General features: G+C 48.7%; 1 protein-coding gene across 2 annotated transcripts; it reads left to right on the top strand.

Moving 5' to 3' along the window:
* Positions 1–1,602: 1,602 nt before the first annotated feature.
* PI16 (peptidase inhibitor 16) lies at positions 1,603–11,010 on the top strand. Of its 2 annotated transcripts, none has more exons than XM_068659987.1 (6): positions 1,603–2,412; positions 4,883–5,101; positions 5,747–5,856; positions 6,668–6,756; positions 7,534–9,186; positions 9,573–11,010. In XM_068659987.1, exons 1-6 carry the CDS (start codon positions 2,257–2,259, stop codon positions 9,710–9,712), a joined length of 2,367 nt encoding a protein of 788 aa, XP_068516088.1. In that variant the 5' UTR covers positions 1,603–2,256; the 3' UTR covers positions 9,713–11,010. The 2 variants fall into 2 exon arrangements, with proteins under 2 accessions (XP_068516088.1, XP_068516089.1); XM_068659988.1 differs by having other exon boundaries at positions 1,609–2,412; positions 9,576–11,010.
* The last annotated feature ends 1,629 nt before the right edge of the window (positions 11,011–12,639 follow it).

Below are 12,639 nucleotides of genomic sequence, written 5' to 3'. Positions count from 1 at the left end.
AATTTTGTTTGGAAAATGTCAAAAGAAGTGCTTTAAAAACAGTTTGCCAGTTTTAACCTGATTCCCTAAGCAAAGGTTATGCAACAGCTATGTCTGTCCTTCTAACTAACAGCCTTTGTCACTCCTTCACAATTCAGCATATTTCAGCCAAACCTTGACAGAGAGTTAGAAGATGATAGTCTCTTCCAGATCTGATAAAAGCAGGCAAGTAGAAGAGAAAGATCCCACTTCTATCAGGATAATGTGCTAGCTTTGTTAGACACCCAAGAAGCCATGCTGAAGACCCTCAGAATGTGAATCAGTAGGAAACCCGGCTTCATTTCTTCTGCAGTGCCTTTCTGGAGTCCACCAGTGTTGAGCTGAGCCCTTTACAACCCATCAGGTATCAGCACATTGCTCCTGTCTTGTGCTGAGGCTGTTGGCTCCCAGGGCTGCAGTGGACTGGCTGTTCTTTGAGTGAGCAGCAGGAAATCTGCATTCCTCCTGCACTTACCTAATGCTGTCTGGACATGAGCTTGTCAGCTCCAGGGTGGGGCTTGGACCGTATGCTGCTAATCTCCATGTTTCAGATGCTGGCTTCAAAAAGAGCCGTTGGGGCAGACTGGGAAGTTGGGAATTATCTCCCCATGAGCCACATGCCCTGGTTGTGACTCTTCCAGGCCTGTTTTCTCGGAGAGCACTGTGTCCCCCGATTTTTTATTTCTTGTTGCTATGCTATCTTCAGTAAGGCCTAATTAGGATTCTATAGAGCCAGGGACCACTTGCTGCTTGGCTCTTTACCTCTGCGTCACTTGGAGACATCAGCAAGTTCATTGGCGTCTTAGCACTGCCTTGTTCCTCATAGGCAGGTCATAGTGAGCTCGCTGGTAGGAGAGGGGATCCAGTGTTGTTCCTTTCTAGCTGTTTCTCCAGGTCTCCAGAGATGCAGCAGCAGAGCTGCTGAGATGTCTTTTGATGGACAGATTTGCCTTTTAGTCTTGACCCAGACTCCAGGCCTGTAGTTGACCTTAGTGATAAATATGAACCTCTCATTTGAAGCCTCAGACCCTTCTTGCAGAAATTGTTGGGCTACTGAGAGCATGGTAAACTCTGGACCTAATGAAGGAGAAGGTAATGCACAGAGGTAAGAAATCTGGGGGGGCAGTAGGAGAGCAATTGTGGCAAGAGAGGTGATCAGAGCGGTGCAAAGTGGGAGGGGAGGGGCAGAGCAGACTGTGTGATTAACTTGGCTCTGCTAGCTAGGGCTGCCCACTCACTGATCCTTTCTAATAGCCTGTGATCCCCAAAGGCAGATCCAGGAGCAGAGCTGGAGTGACTGCACAATCGCAGATGGGGAGGAAAAGGTGGCAGGCGTGTGGGATGGTTTCTGCCAGACAGTCCCCAAGGCAAGTGGTGTGGCATGCAATTCAAGACACCTCAGCCTGAGCCCGCCAAGTGTCTGGCTAGGGATGGAGCAGTCTGTCCCTGCAGAGAAAATGGTCTAGTATTCCAGCCAGACCTGGAGCCTGCTAACTCCTCTTCTGGGGGTCATTTCACCTTCGCATCCTGTTCTTCCTTCCCTCATCTTCCTGCGCATCCTGTTCTTCCTTCCCTCATCTTCCTGATGGCGTGGGGAAGGGTCATCAACTCTCTGCTACCCTCTGCCTTCCTAATAGGCTGGGAGAGCCTAGGGGCTGTTTTCCAGCTACCTGCTGCTTTCCCGTGGCATGATCAGTGTACAGGTGCAGGGACAGGACAAGGTGGGTCTGACTCCCAGCCTGGTTACAGCACTGGGGTTACAGGGCTGCAAACGATTCTCAGGAGTTGCATCTTGTTGCCTTTTCTAGAAATGGCTGTGCCCCAGTGACGGGGGAAGACCCTTGTGTAAATGGAGCTTTGCATTTATTTGCTGGTTGCTTGGGAATTATTGCAGTTTAGGAGAAAACATAGAAAAGGAACCCTATAACTGATGATTAAAGCAATGTCTGAGATTTGGAGTAGCAGAGGTTTGGATGAAAACGCCAGTGCAGGGAATTACAATTCATGCACAGGGTCTGTCTCAGGGAGTGGACCCTGCGAGCTCATTGGCACTAGACACTGCTGCTTCTCTATCAAGTTTGATATGTGAGATGGGTGTGTTCCATGTGGCTCTGAAATCCTCCTCTAATAAATACATTTCCTCCCCAGTCTTCAAGCTGTTGGGTGTTCCTTGCTTTTGGGAGGTGCTTTAAATCTGACTGCCAGAGCTGTGGGCTGCTAAGAGCAGAAGCTGGCTGCATGATGTTGAGCACAGGTCTTCCTCCTGTTTTCCTGTTGCTCACTGCACTGGAGCTAAGCTGGTCTCTGACTGATGAAGAAAAGAAGATAATCTTGGATGGGCATAATAAATACCGCTCCCAGGTCTCTCCTCCTGCTATGGATATGCTGAAGATGGTAAGTGGCTTTTACTGTGAGGGGGATTTCAGAGGGAGTTTGTGTAGTGCAAGCTTGAATCTTAATGCTAGCAGGGATTTGGGAGGCAGAGCAATTATTGTGTGGGTTTGCAATTTGGTATTAATGTAGGGGTTCCCTAAATTGCCTCTAAAAGATGAGTTTCCTTTCACTTATAGAGTTGACTTTGATGATTTTTGGAAGCTCACAAGTGTGATCTGAGTCCCCTGATGCTCTGTGAGAGCAATGCAGCTTTCACAAGGAGCTGGAGCTCCTTGTGATGGATAGGAAAGGCAAGCGCTTGCACTGAGACCTTGCAATAAGTGGGGCCCTGCAACTGGAGGAGGAATCCTGTTCCACCACCTGTGTGAAGCGTCACCTAGTGTGCTTTATTTGTCTTTGCAGGTGATTGGGGTTTAATTTATGAGAGGGAATGTCAAATTCAAGCATGACTAACAGGTCAGTTTGGGCTCTCCATCACGCTCCTACTTCCTACCGTGACCTATGCGTGATGACATGGAGGTGAAGGATCTCCCATTTTTCTGTAAGAAACTGAGTCGGGTGCCCACCAATGCTTGTGGCTGCAGTGGAAGCAAAAATGACATCTTGAGCCGGTGCTGGTTTTTGTCTTATTTGGCCCCTTTTCCTTGCTGTTTACAACACATGCAGAGGAGCAAGAGAGCTGTTCATTACAGCTATTTGGGGTGTTGTGCTCTTTTGGTCAGTGTAGTCAGAGGAGACCTTCTTATCTGGCCTTGAAGTTGCACCACTTGAATTAAATGCTCATGAGCTGGTAAGTGAGAGCTTGCTGAGCAAATGAAGAAAGAGGCAATGTTAAGGCATAATGGGGGCCTAACAAGAGACTTTGGGTTCAGAGGGTGTGAAAACCCTAAGCACCACAATTTCCATGGACACCCACCACAGCAAGGCACAGAAAAATCAGGAAGTATGGGCTTTGGAGCCAAACTCTTAGGGAAAGCATGAGGGAAACAATCTCTCAAGTACCTAAAATGTGAGTCAAGGTCCTTAAGTTGGTGGCAATTCTGATCTGGTGAGTGTTGCTGCTGGCTGTAGGAGTGATGGCAGATCACATGCTTTGAGATGCTGCCCTCTGCAAGGCTGTGTTGTCTCTTAGTTTAATACGAATTGCTTAAACACAAGACCTACTGACACTGCAGAGCAGAAGGCTTTCTTTGAAGCACAACAAATGTTTATCATAAAGCAGCCCTAACGATTTCTTATTAAAGGCTTTCTATGTAAGAGCCATTCTTGCCTTCCTCCCTGGGACTTCGCTTGTGCTGTGTTTGTCTTTGAGGTCACCTGCTGCTGCGGCACCATGCCTGACTGATGTCACGCTGTGTTTCTGTTTGGGACATGAGTCTTGTTGCTGTGGAAGTAGTTAGGCACTGGGGGGATTCCTAGCCTAAAGGCACTTTTTTAAAAAAAATGAGGCAAATCCTGCAGGTGTGAGCCTGCTGTTTATGGAACCCAGCTCTGTGCCAGAGGAAGCTGGGTGTGCATTTCCCCAGCAGGGTTCCAAGCCATCACTCTCAGCCTGGCTTGGGGCCATGATGCAAGGTCAACTAGCTCTCTGTGCCCCCACCCGGATTATTTCAGTGTTTCTTTCACCTACAGCGCTACTGCTTGGGGGCCTGTCCGTGTCCCCTTGACACCCCAGTGGTAATGCCCTGTAACAGAGCTGTGCTCTGTCCCCCTCTAGAATCCAGCTCTGACTCCAGCAAGGAAGGTCCCACTGAGGACCTGTTGTTTGTTGGCTGCCTTCCATCCTGCTGCAGAAGCAAAGTTGCTGTCACCATCAAATAGTGTTAGGATGGTCCAAGCAGTTGTAGTGTAGGGTTCCTCATATGCCTTTCTGCAAGGCATAGCAGTATGGTCACTAGGGCCTGGGGACTCAGCTGGCAGTGGGGCCACTGCTGCTCCCTGTGCTGGAAGGGCTCTTGGTAGGCAGGCAGCTGCTGCATTTTGGATCCAGGGGAACTGATGATGTCTTTTAGGAGCATGTACTCCCAGGACCTGTGCAGCTGCCAGGGGAGATGTGTTCTGCTCTTCTCCCATCCCCACCCTGGTGAGAAGGATGTCCCCTGTTCTCTTCCTGTGTGACCCACTGTGAGCGTCCTCCCTTCCTCCATTTTTACTGCTTCTTCATTGCTTTTCCACACTGAGTTGAGGATGCTGATGTTACAGGTGCTCCAGGCAAGGTTGTGAGAATTATGCTCAGCACTGACCTACCTGTTTGTAAGTTGCGGTTTGTTTTGTGCTGAGATAGACTGAAGAGCTCCCATCTCCTGAGGACTTCTCAGAGTGCACTCAGGGATACCCATGTATTGAGTAGCAATTTTAGTTTTACTCATAAATGGGGAAATTGCAACTAAGGAGCCCAAGAGCACATGTCCTTGTGTGTGTTGGAGAGCCCAATGTCCCTCTCTGTATGCTGACACTGAGGTCCTTTCAGAGTTGGGACACAGAGCTGGAGGCCTTTGCCCAAGCCTATGCGGAGAAATGCATCTGGGACCACAACAAGGAGAGGGGCCGACGGGGAGAAAACCTCTTTGCTATGGCTCCGACACTGGATCTGGAATTTGCTGTGGAGGACTGGAACGGGGAAGAGAAATACTATAACCTGACGACTTCCGTGTGTGTCCCTGGGCAGATGTGTGGTCACTACACCCAGGTACTGGCCTGCTGGGGCAGACGGAGAGGGTTGTCAGGAAAGGAGATGTACCAGAGCCCTGGGTCCTCTCAGAGTCTTTGCAAAGAGATGGGGAACTAATGCTGGGCACCAGGCAGGAATCTCTGATACAGGGGAATCTGGGCATGGTGCCAACCATAACCAGCATTTTAGATAAGACCTCTCTTTAAAAAGTGCTCTGCACCCCTTTTCGGCTACACAGCAGAGCCAGGTGCTGGCTTGTCTTAGGCAGACGAGATGTGAGTGTGTCTTTGCAGCTTGGGTGGATGGGTGAGAGTGGAGAAAAGCGTAGATGGTGGTGGTATAAATATCAGGATGGATCTGTGGAGGTCCCCAGGACCAAAACAGAGGTAGTGATGCTCTACCTGGGAGAAGTATAGGGTAGAAAAGCTGTGGCACTTGGTTATGTGGGCTGTGGCCCTACGTTGTGAATGTGGTCCAGACAGATGCAAGTAGCAGGATTCTGAATGCGAAAGCAACACGGGCATGTGGGACCTGGGGCACACACTGAGACATGGGGGGTGTTGGTGTGATAACGGAGCAGCCTTCAAGGCCAGAGGATGGGTTGCCAACAGGGCGTCTGCCTTCATCCAATCACCTCACCTTCACCCCTGGTCTTTGTCTTAGGTGGTTTGGGCAAACACACATCGTATTGGCTGTGGGGCAAAGTTTTGTGAGAAGATTGATGGAATCGAAACAGAGGACATGTACCTGCTTGTTTGCAACTACTATCCTCCGTAAGTCCTATGCCTTGCATGACTTGGTTCATTTTGATCGGGCTTCTGCAAGGAAATGCCCTTCCTTCCATCCCTATAAGACAGCAGGAAAAGCTTTTGGTGTTGCTCAGAAACGCAAGCAAGACGATTTCAAGAAAGGCCTTTATTGTCTTGGATTGGTCACTAAGGAAGGAAGGGTTGTCTGTTGATCCTTGCCTATGAGGACTACTGAGGTCTGGTTCAGCTCCTGCCACAGTCCAGGGAGGGAACTCCCCCAGAGTGCTGCCCACGGTTGATGTCACAGTAACTAAGGATACAAACATTACCTACATGCTCTGTGCCTTGTTCTTCCCCAATAGCAGCAGCAATGGCCTGGGAAGGGGTCAGGAAGCATGTATTGTAACAGCAGGATGAGTTGCACATGGGAGGAGAGGTGGGTACCTGCTTGTGAAACCCCGGGGCTAGCCTTGGAGACCACTCACTTGGAGATGGAGAGCAACAGCAGACCTTCTTAGGGGTGTTTAGTAGAGGGGAGATAAAATCATGTGTCCAAATGTCCACCAACTGCTCTTTTCTAGGTGGTAGTGAAGGAATTGGTCCATGGAACTTTCTTCTCTGGTTTTAGTCACCCTGGGGTCAGGCCACTGAGTAAATGGCATTGAAAGTGTGTGGCAGGAGACAAAGACCTGATTTTTTTTTAATTTTTATTTTTTAACATTAATTCTGAGTTTTGCCATGGCTAGGATATTCCAGTTGAATCAAACCTCCCTCTTTGGGGTTGGCATTTCCCCTCTTTCCTTACACTTTTTTTCTTGGTGTCTTCTGCGTCCAGGGGTAATGTGAAAGGCCGAAAGCCATACAAAGAAGGACCCTCTTGCTCACAGTGTCCTGAGGGTAGAGTGTGTGTCAAGTCCTTGTGTGGTAAGTGAAGCAAAGCAATGTATGTGCCTTGACAGGCTATTGGGACAGAGACCCCTGGGTTGGGGTCCAAACTCTGAACCTGGACCAGCAGCTCCAGGCCTGGACTGTGAGGCATCACATGGGATGGAAGCCCTTGAGACTGGTCAGCTGTCACTAGATGAGGATTGGACACAGACCTCATAACCCCCTTAGCTAGGAGTTGTTGCCTCATCCCCAGGGGGCAGAAGGTTGTGTCAGGGAGATGAGATGTCTCCAGGTTGGGACCTCAAGTGTGGGAGATGGCCCAGAGTGACCTAAGCTTGCAGATGACACCAAGCTGGAGTGAAGTGTTGATCTGCTGGAGGATAGGAAGGCCCTGCAGAGGGACCTGGACAGTATGGGTTGATGAGCAAAGGCCAGTGGGGTGAGGTTCAACATGGCTAAGTGCCAGGTCTTGTGGCACTTTGGCCACAACAACCCCATGCAGCACTACACGCTTGGGGCAGAGTGGCTCAAAAGCTGTGCAGAGGAAAAGGACCTAGGGGTACTGATTGATGTTTGCTTGAACATGAGCCAGCAGTGTGCCCAAGAAGGCCAACGGCATCCTGGCTTGTATCAGGAATAGTGCAGCCAGCAGGACCAGGGAGGTGATCATCCCCTTGTATTCTGCTCTGGTGAGGCTGCTCCTTGAGTACTGTGTTTGGTTTTAGGCCCCTCAGTACGAGGACATAGAGGCCTGGACAGCAATGGGTCAGTTGACCCTAGTGCTAACCCATGGTGTTTTTCATCTCTTACCAGAATCCACTGTAGAAGAGACCACTCCAACCTCTGTGACAACATCCACCACAACCACACCAGAACCTACCACAACATCACCCACCATGGCCACAGCGAAGCCAGAACTCACAACCATACCCCCAACCCAGACACAAGTACCCACCACATCCATGGCAAAGCCAAAACCTACTGTGCCAGAACCCACCATAGCTACAGGCAAGCCAAAGCCCATCACACTAACAACTGCCATGCCAAAACCTAACACAACCACTACGGCCAAACCAGCACCCACCACGCCAAAATCCCCCACCACTACCGTTATGCCATCACCCACCATGCCACAACCCACCACAACCACCACTACAGCCAAGTCAGCACCCACCACACTAAAACCCACCACAAACACCACTACGGCTAAGCCAGCACCCACCACCACACCACAACCCATCAGAAGCACCACTATGGCTAAGCCAGCACCCACCACAACTACCACCATGGCCAAGGCAGCACCCACAAAATCTAAACCCACAATGACTCCAGCCAAGACAGTACCCACCACGCCAAGGCCCACCACCAAGGCTAAGCCATTACCCACCATGCCAAAACCCACCACAAACACCACTACAGCTAAGCCAGCACCCACCACCACACCACAATCCACCACAACCACCACTATGGCTAAGCCAGCACCCACCATGCTACAACCCACCACAACTGCCACTATGGCCAAGGCAGCACCCACCACGTCAAAACCCGCAATAACTACAGCCAAGACAGTGCCCACCACACCAAGGCCCACCACCACTATGGCTAAGCCAGCACCCACCACACCAAAACCCACCACAAACACCACTACAGTTAAGCCATCACCAACCATGTCACAACCCACCACAACTACCACAAAGACCATGACAGCACCCACCATGTCAAAAACAACAACCACTACAGCCAAGTCAGCACCCACCATGCCAAAACCCACTACAACATCTACAGCTAAGCCAGCACCCACCATGCCAAAACCCACCACAACCACCACTGTGGCTAAGCCATCACCAACCATGCCACAACCCACCACAACTACCACTATGGCCAAGCCAGCACCCACCCCAACTATGGCCAAGACAAAACCTTCTACAGCCAAACCAGCAACCATCTCACCAACATTTACCACCATTTTATCCAAGCCAACACACACTTACACAACTTCAACAAAGCAAAATCTCACCACCTCAACAGCAAAGATGCTAACAAAAACTGAAACAGAAAGACCCAACCCAACTGAGGCAACTGGGCTCACACTTTCCTTTGAGCCCACATTAGATGGGGATTATAAAATATTTCCAGATGTAGAGTTAGACACTGGAGAGCCCATTGGCTTAAGTACAGAGGATCCTACCTTATTAGGAAGTATTGGCACAGCCTTCAGCCCCAAATCAGTCCCAGAGACAAATAAAGGTGTGAAAGGGGATGGAGGAGATAAATTATCCTTCTTTTCCAGTCCACCTCCATCCTTCAGCAAAATTATTCCAGAGATCAAGTTAGATTTCAATAAAACTGAGCATATAACCTCCTCAAAGTCAGTGGTCTTCAGTCCTGAAGAACCCACCTTCTTGCGTTTGACATCATCTTCCAAAGAAAAGGGTCAGAGCCCTGCTTTCCAGTCCTCCCTCTCAGGTAAAGTAATTGTGGAGTCTGTCCTGGCATAGACATGTAGATGTTGAATGATCCCCAAGCAGCATGGGGCATGGCTTGGGAGGAACCAGTATCAGACTGGTCCTCTGGATCCTCATTTCATGTGTGGTACTAACCCTTTTCCTCACTCTTTCCTCTAACACTGAAAGGGGCAGATTGGATGTCTGGTTCACGAAGCATGGTTTTGTTTACAGCATGCTCCTCGCTAACACCCACCAGCTTTCCCTTGCCTTTGCTGGATCTGTGCACTTCTGTCCCTTGCACCTCAGGGTGTCTTGGTACACATCACTGAAGGACCTGCATGAATTGGAGCTTCTCTTTTGCTCAGATCTTTCCCTCTAACTCCTGTTTTTCTATTGTTCTGCCAGCAGATACTCTAGCCATTGAAGAATGGGAGACAAACTCAGACCAGAAAAGCATGGATCAGCCCACAGCTGGAGCCCCCAGTACCTGCTGGGGCCTTTCACTCTTCCTACCCAGTGTCATCCTGATGGGCCTTTTGCTTTGAACAGTCTTTCTCAGCTGTCCCTGCACCAGTCACCAAGCCTTTCTTCAGCACTGGTTGTCCCACAACCCTGGTAGACTTGGGAGACACTGTGGACAGTTCAGGTTGACACGCTCACTCACACTGACTGGCTAACGCACTCCAGCTCTGATGTGCCAAGGGCAACTGTCCATCCCATGGGTACTCAGTCCCCTTCTGAGGAGGCCCAAGGGCAGGAGGGTGTCTGCCATAACACTGGTGAACCTGGACACCAGTGCTTTGCCTTTCTTCCCAGACATCCTGGGCTTCTGGTTTGTTTCCAAACAGGAAATGGTAAGGTCTCTCATCCCCCTGTGCAGCTGGCAGGTCCTGCTGCACCGTGTCTCCAGGGAAAGCAGATGCCTTGGAAACCAGAATGGCAATGAGACATGGATGTTGGCTTTGGTGTTTGTCTGTAGACAATGCATGGTAGATGGGTTTGATGTCTGCCTACCAGAAAGAGTTTCTAACAAAAATGCTCTTTTTTCCTCTTGATGTGCCTGTTTGTCTCAAATTTGGACGTATCACCTCTTCCTTCCTTTTCCAAAAGTGTGGCTTTTTTTTTTTTTTCTTTTCTACAGAAGAGGATTTATATTTCCTTCCTGCTTCTGGTATAGCTATGGCCAGTAACCTATGTACTCCTTTCTCCTTCTCACATCTGCAACCTTTGCTTGCTTCCTCATTTCATGTACCCATTCCACAGTTACTCCATTGGCATGGCTTTATTTTACCCACGTGCCTGCACAGAAGAAAATCCTTCAGCTCTAGAGAGGAGTTACTGGCTTATTCATACAGCTTTTTTCTGCGTGGCTTCCTTCTTTGCATAACTTAAGAGTACGATGTATTTGAAATTAGATACAGATAACATGTATTTTGTGGATGGTGGAACCTGGTCCAGAAGAAAACAAAATAATGAGGTGTGCTGGTACAATTTCAGCTTGAGAGAGCCAATTGAATGATGTTAGAGGTTACCAATGGTTCCAGGCCTTGTTGCAGGATGGTATTCATTCTCTGGAGCACTGTGTGTTTTATCTCTCCATGTGTGTTTTATCCCTCCATGTTTCTGCTCTGTTCACCTGAAGATTCCCAGTAAGGTGGGTTAAATAAGTGACAAGTTTTACAGATGAGCAGAAGGGACTAGAAGATCCAGTCCCTTCTTTGGTTTCTTAATAGATGAGTGAGGTGGAGAAAGACCTTAAGTCCAGTATTTGTCTATCCCCCCCAGAATGCTGTGTCCTGTGCAGCCGCAGAGCATGCACTCAATAAATCTTGTTCTGAAAGTCTGCTGTGGGGCATGCACTGTCTTTCTGGGGTATCCAAGACCAGCTTATATCCGTAAAACAATCTTGCTTGTGTGTTTAAGTAGAACTGCTAAAACACATTGTAGCTCCTGGGGAGTGCTGAATGTTTTTTTTTTTTTTGACTTTCCAAAAGCATCTGGGTGCTGGTTTCTATAAGGTTGCAATTTTATGTTTTTAAGCCTTTGTAAAGGCAGCAGAAGGAGGAGATTTAGCATGACATAAGAAATATTCCCCTAGCTCCCAGCTGAGTGCAGAGCAAACAAAATTGTCCCCAACAGGAATTTTTGAGCAAGGAAAGTAAGAGGAAGAGAGCTCAGAGAAAAACAAACAAACAAAAACCTAGGGCTAGAGTGCTTCTGGTTCTGCATTTAGAGAGGCCCAACAGTCAGCATCGTCCCACCCCCAAACACACACCATTTCATCTTTTCAGTAAAGAAAAAATGTAAATGTAAGTGTCCTCCCCTGCTTTTTCCCCAGACTCTGCATTTCTGCAGTGTTTTCACTGCAGAACATCACCCAGCCACAAAGAGCATGCGAAGAATGGATCTCTTATTGTGAGGAGTAAACCTGCTGCACAGGAGCAATGGTGACGCTGGACCTTTGCTTTTTGCTTTTCCCTATTCTTGCACCCCTGCCTTGCCTGGTGAGGCTGCCCTGCGGTTCTGTGTTACACCTCTTCCTGCAGTCCTGGTTCAGGAGCCCAGCAGCACCAGATCCCTTACAAGAAACCGGCTGCCTGTGGGGTGTTTTTAGATCAGGGTCACCATTAGCCCTGCTGAACAGTGGCCAGCAGATGGGAGTGGGAGAGTCACCACGGAGAACTGAGCAAATTCAACCTCACTGCACAGCCCTCTGGAGAGTCTAGTGCTCAATTTAATCACAAGCATCAGATGTAGTTCAGAATCAGATTAGAAATAGCCTCCTGCTCAGATGCCATGGTTTTTGCATGGTCTTGTTGCAGGCTGAGCTTTTGCAAGCTCCTGTGGAGCTGCTTCTGGCAGAAAAAAATCCAGCCTGGGTCTGGATGGTCACTAGACCAATGATGTACAGTCAGAGTGGCTGCTGTTCACCTCTTGTAAGGGGGGCTGCAGCCTCACGAAGGGTAAGGCAGAGACAGAGCATTTCAGGCCTGTAATGTTTTTTCCATTTGGGTAAAGGAGAGTGCAGCATTAATTACAAACTAACAATTAAAAGAGCAGAAAAGCATTTCCCTTTCCAGCAAAATCAAGACATTTGGTCAACACCTGTCATTTTTTTTTTTTTTTGCAAAGCTGGGTACCCCACAGTCTCCTGCCTTGGGATCCATTATGGAACTGGACCTAACAGGGATGCTGGCATGTGTCTATACAAATAATTCTACAATTTAAGTATTTTATCATGGTTTTGAGGCTGCTGATCTCTATAGTTTTGTTTTCATTAAGGTTTTGACTTCTGTAATCATGCAGTTGTGCAAGGACCTATTTATAGAGTTCTTTCTAACAGAAAATTCAAAAACAGATGGAAAATTCCCTTTCTTCTTCCCCATGTTCCCTAACTGAGACCTGCCAGCAAGGGGATTTGGAGTGGTTTGGTTTAATCCCAAACTAGGAGGATGTAGGGAAGGAAAGAAGG

The sequence above is a fragment of the Anas acuta genome, chromosome 24, assembly GCF_963932015.1.
Source record: "Anas acuta chromosome 24, bAnaAcu1.1, whole genome shotgun sequence".
Classification (NCBI taxonomy): Eukaryota; Metazoa; Chordata; class Aves; order Anseriformes; family Anatidae; genus Anas; species Anas acuta.
The sequence above is the reverse complement of the archived record's forward strand: the minus strand, read 5'-3'. Positions and strand labels throughout refer to the sequence as shown.

Coding starts and splice junctions, on each gene's coding strand:
- PI16 (XM_068659987.1), top strand. CDS start 2,257: ATGATGTTGAGCACAGGTCTTCCTCCTGTTTTCCTGTTGCTCACTGCA. Junction 5,857..6,667: donor GTTTGCAACTACTATCCTCC/GTAAGTCCTATG, acceptor TTCTGCGTCCAG/GGGTAATGTGAAAGGCCGAA. Junction 9,187..9,572: donor TTTCCAGTCCTCCCTCTCAG/GTAAAGTAATTG, acceptor TTGTTCTGCCAG/CAGATACTCTAGCCATTGAA.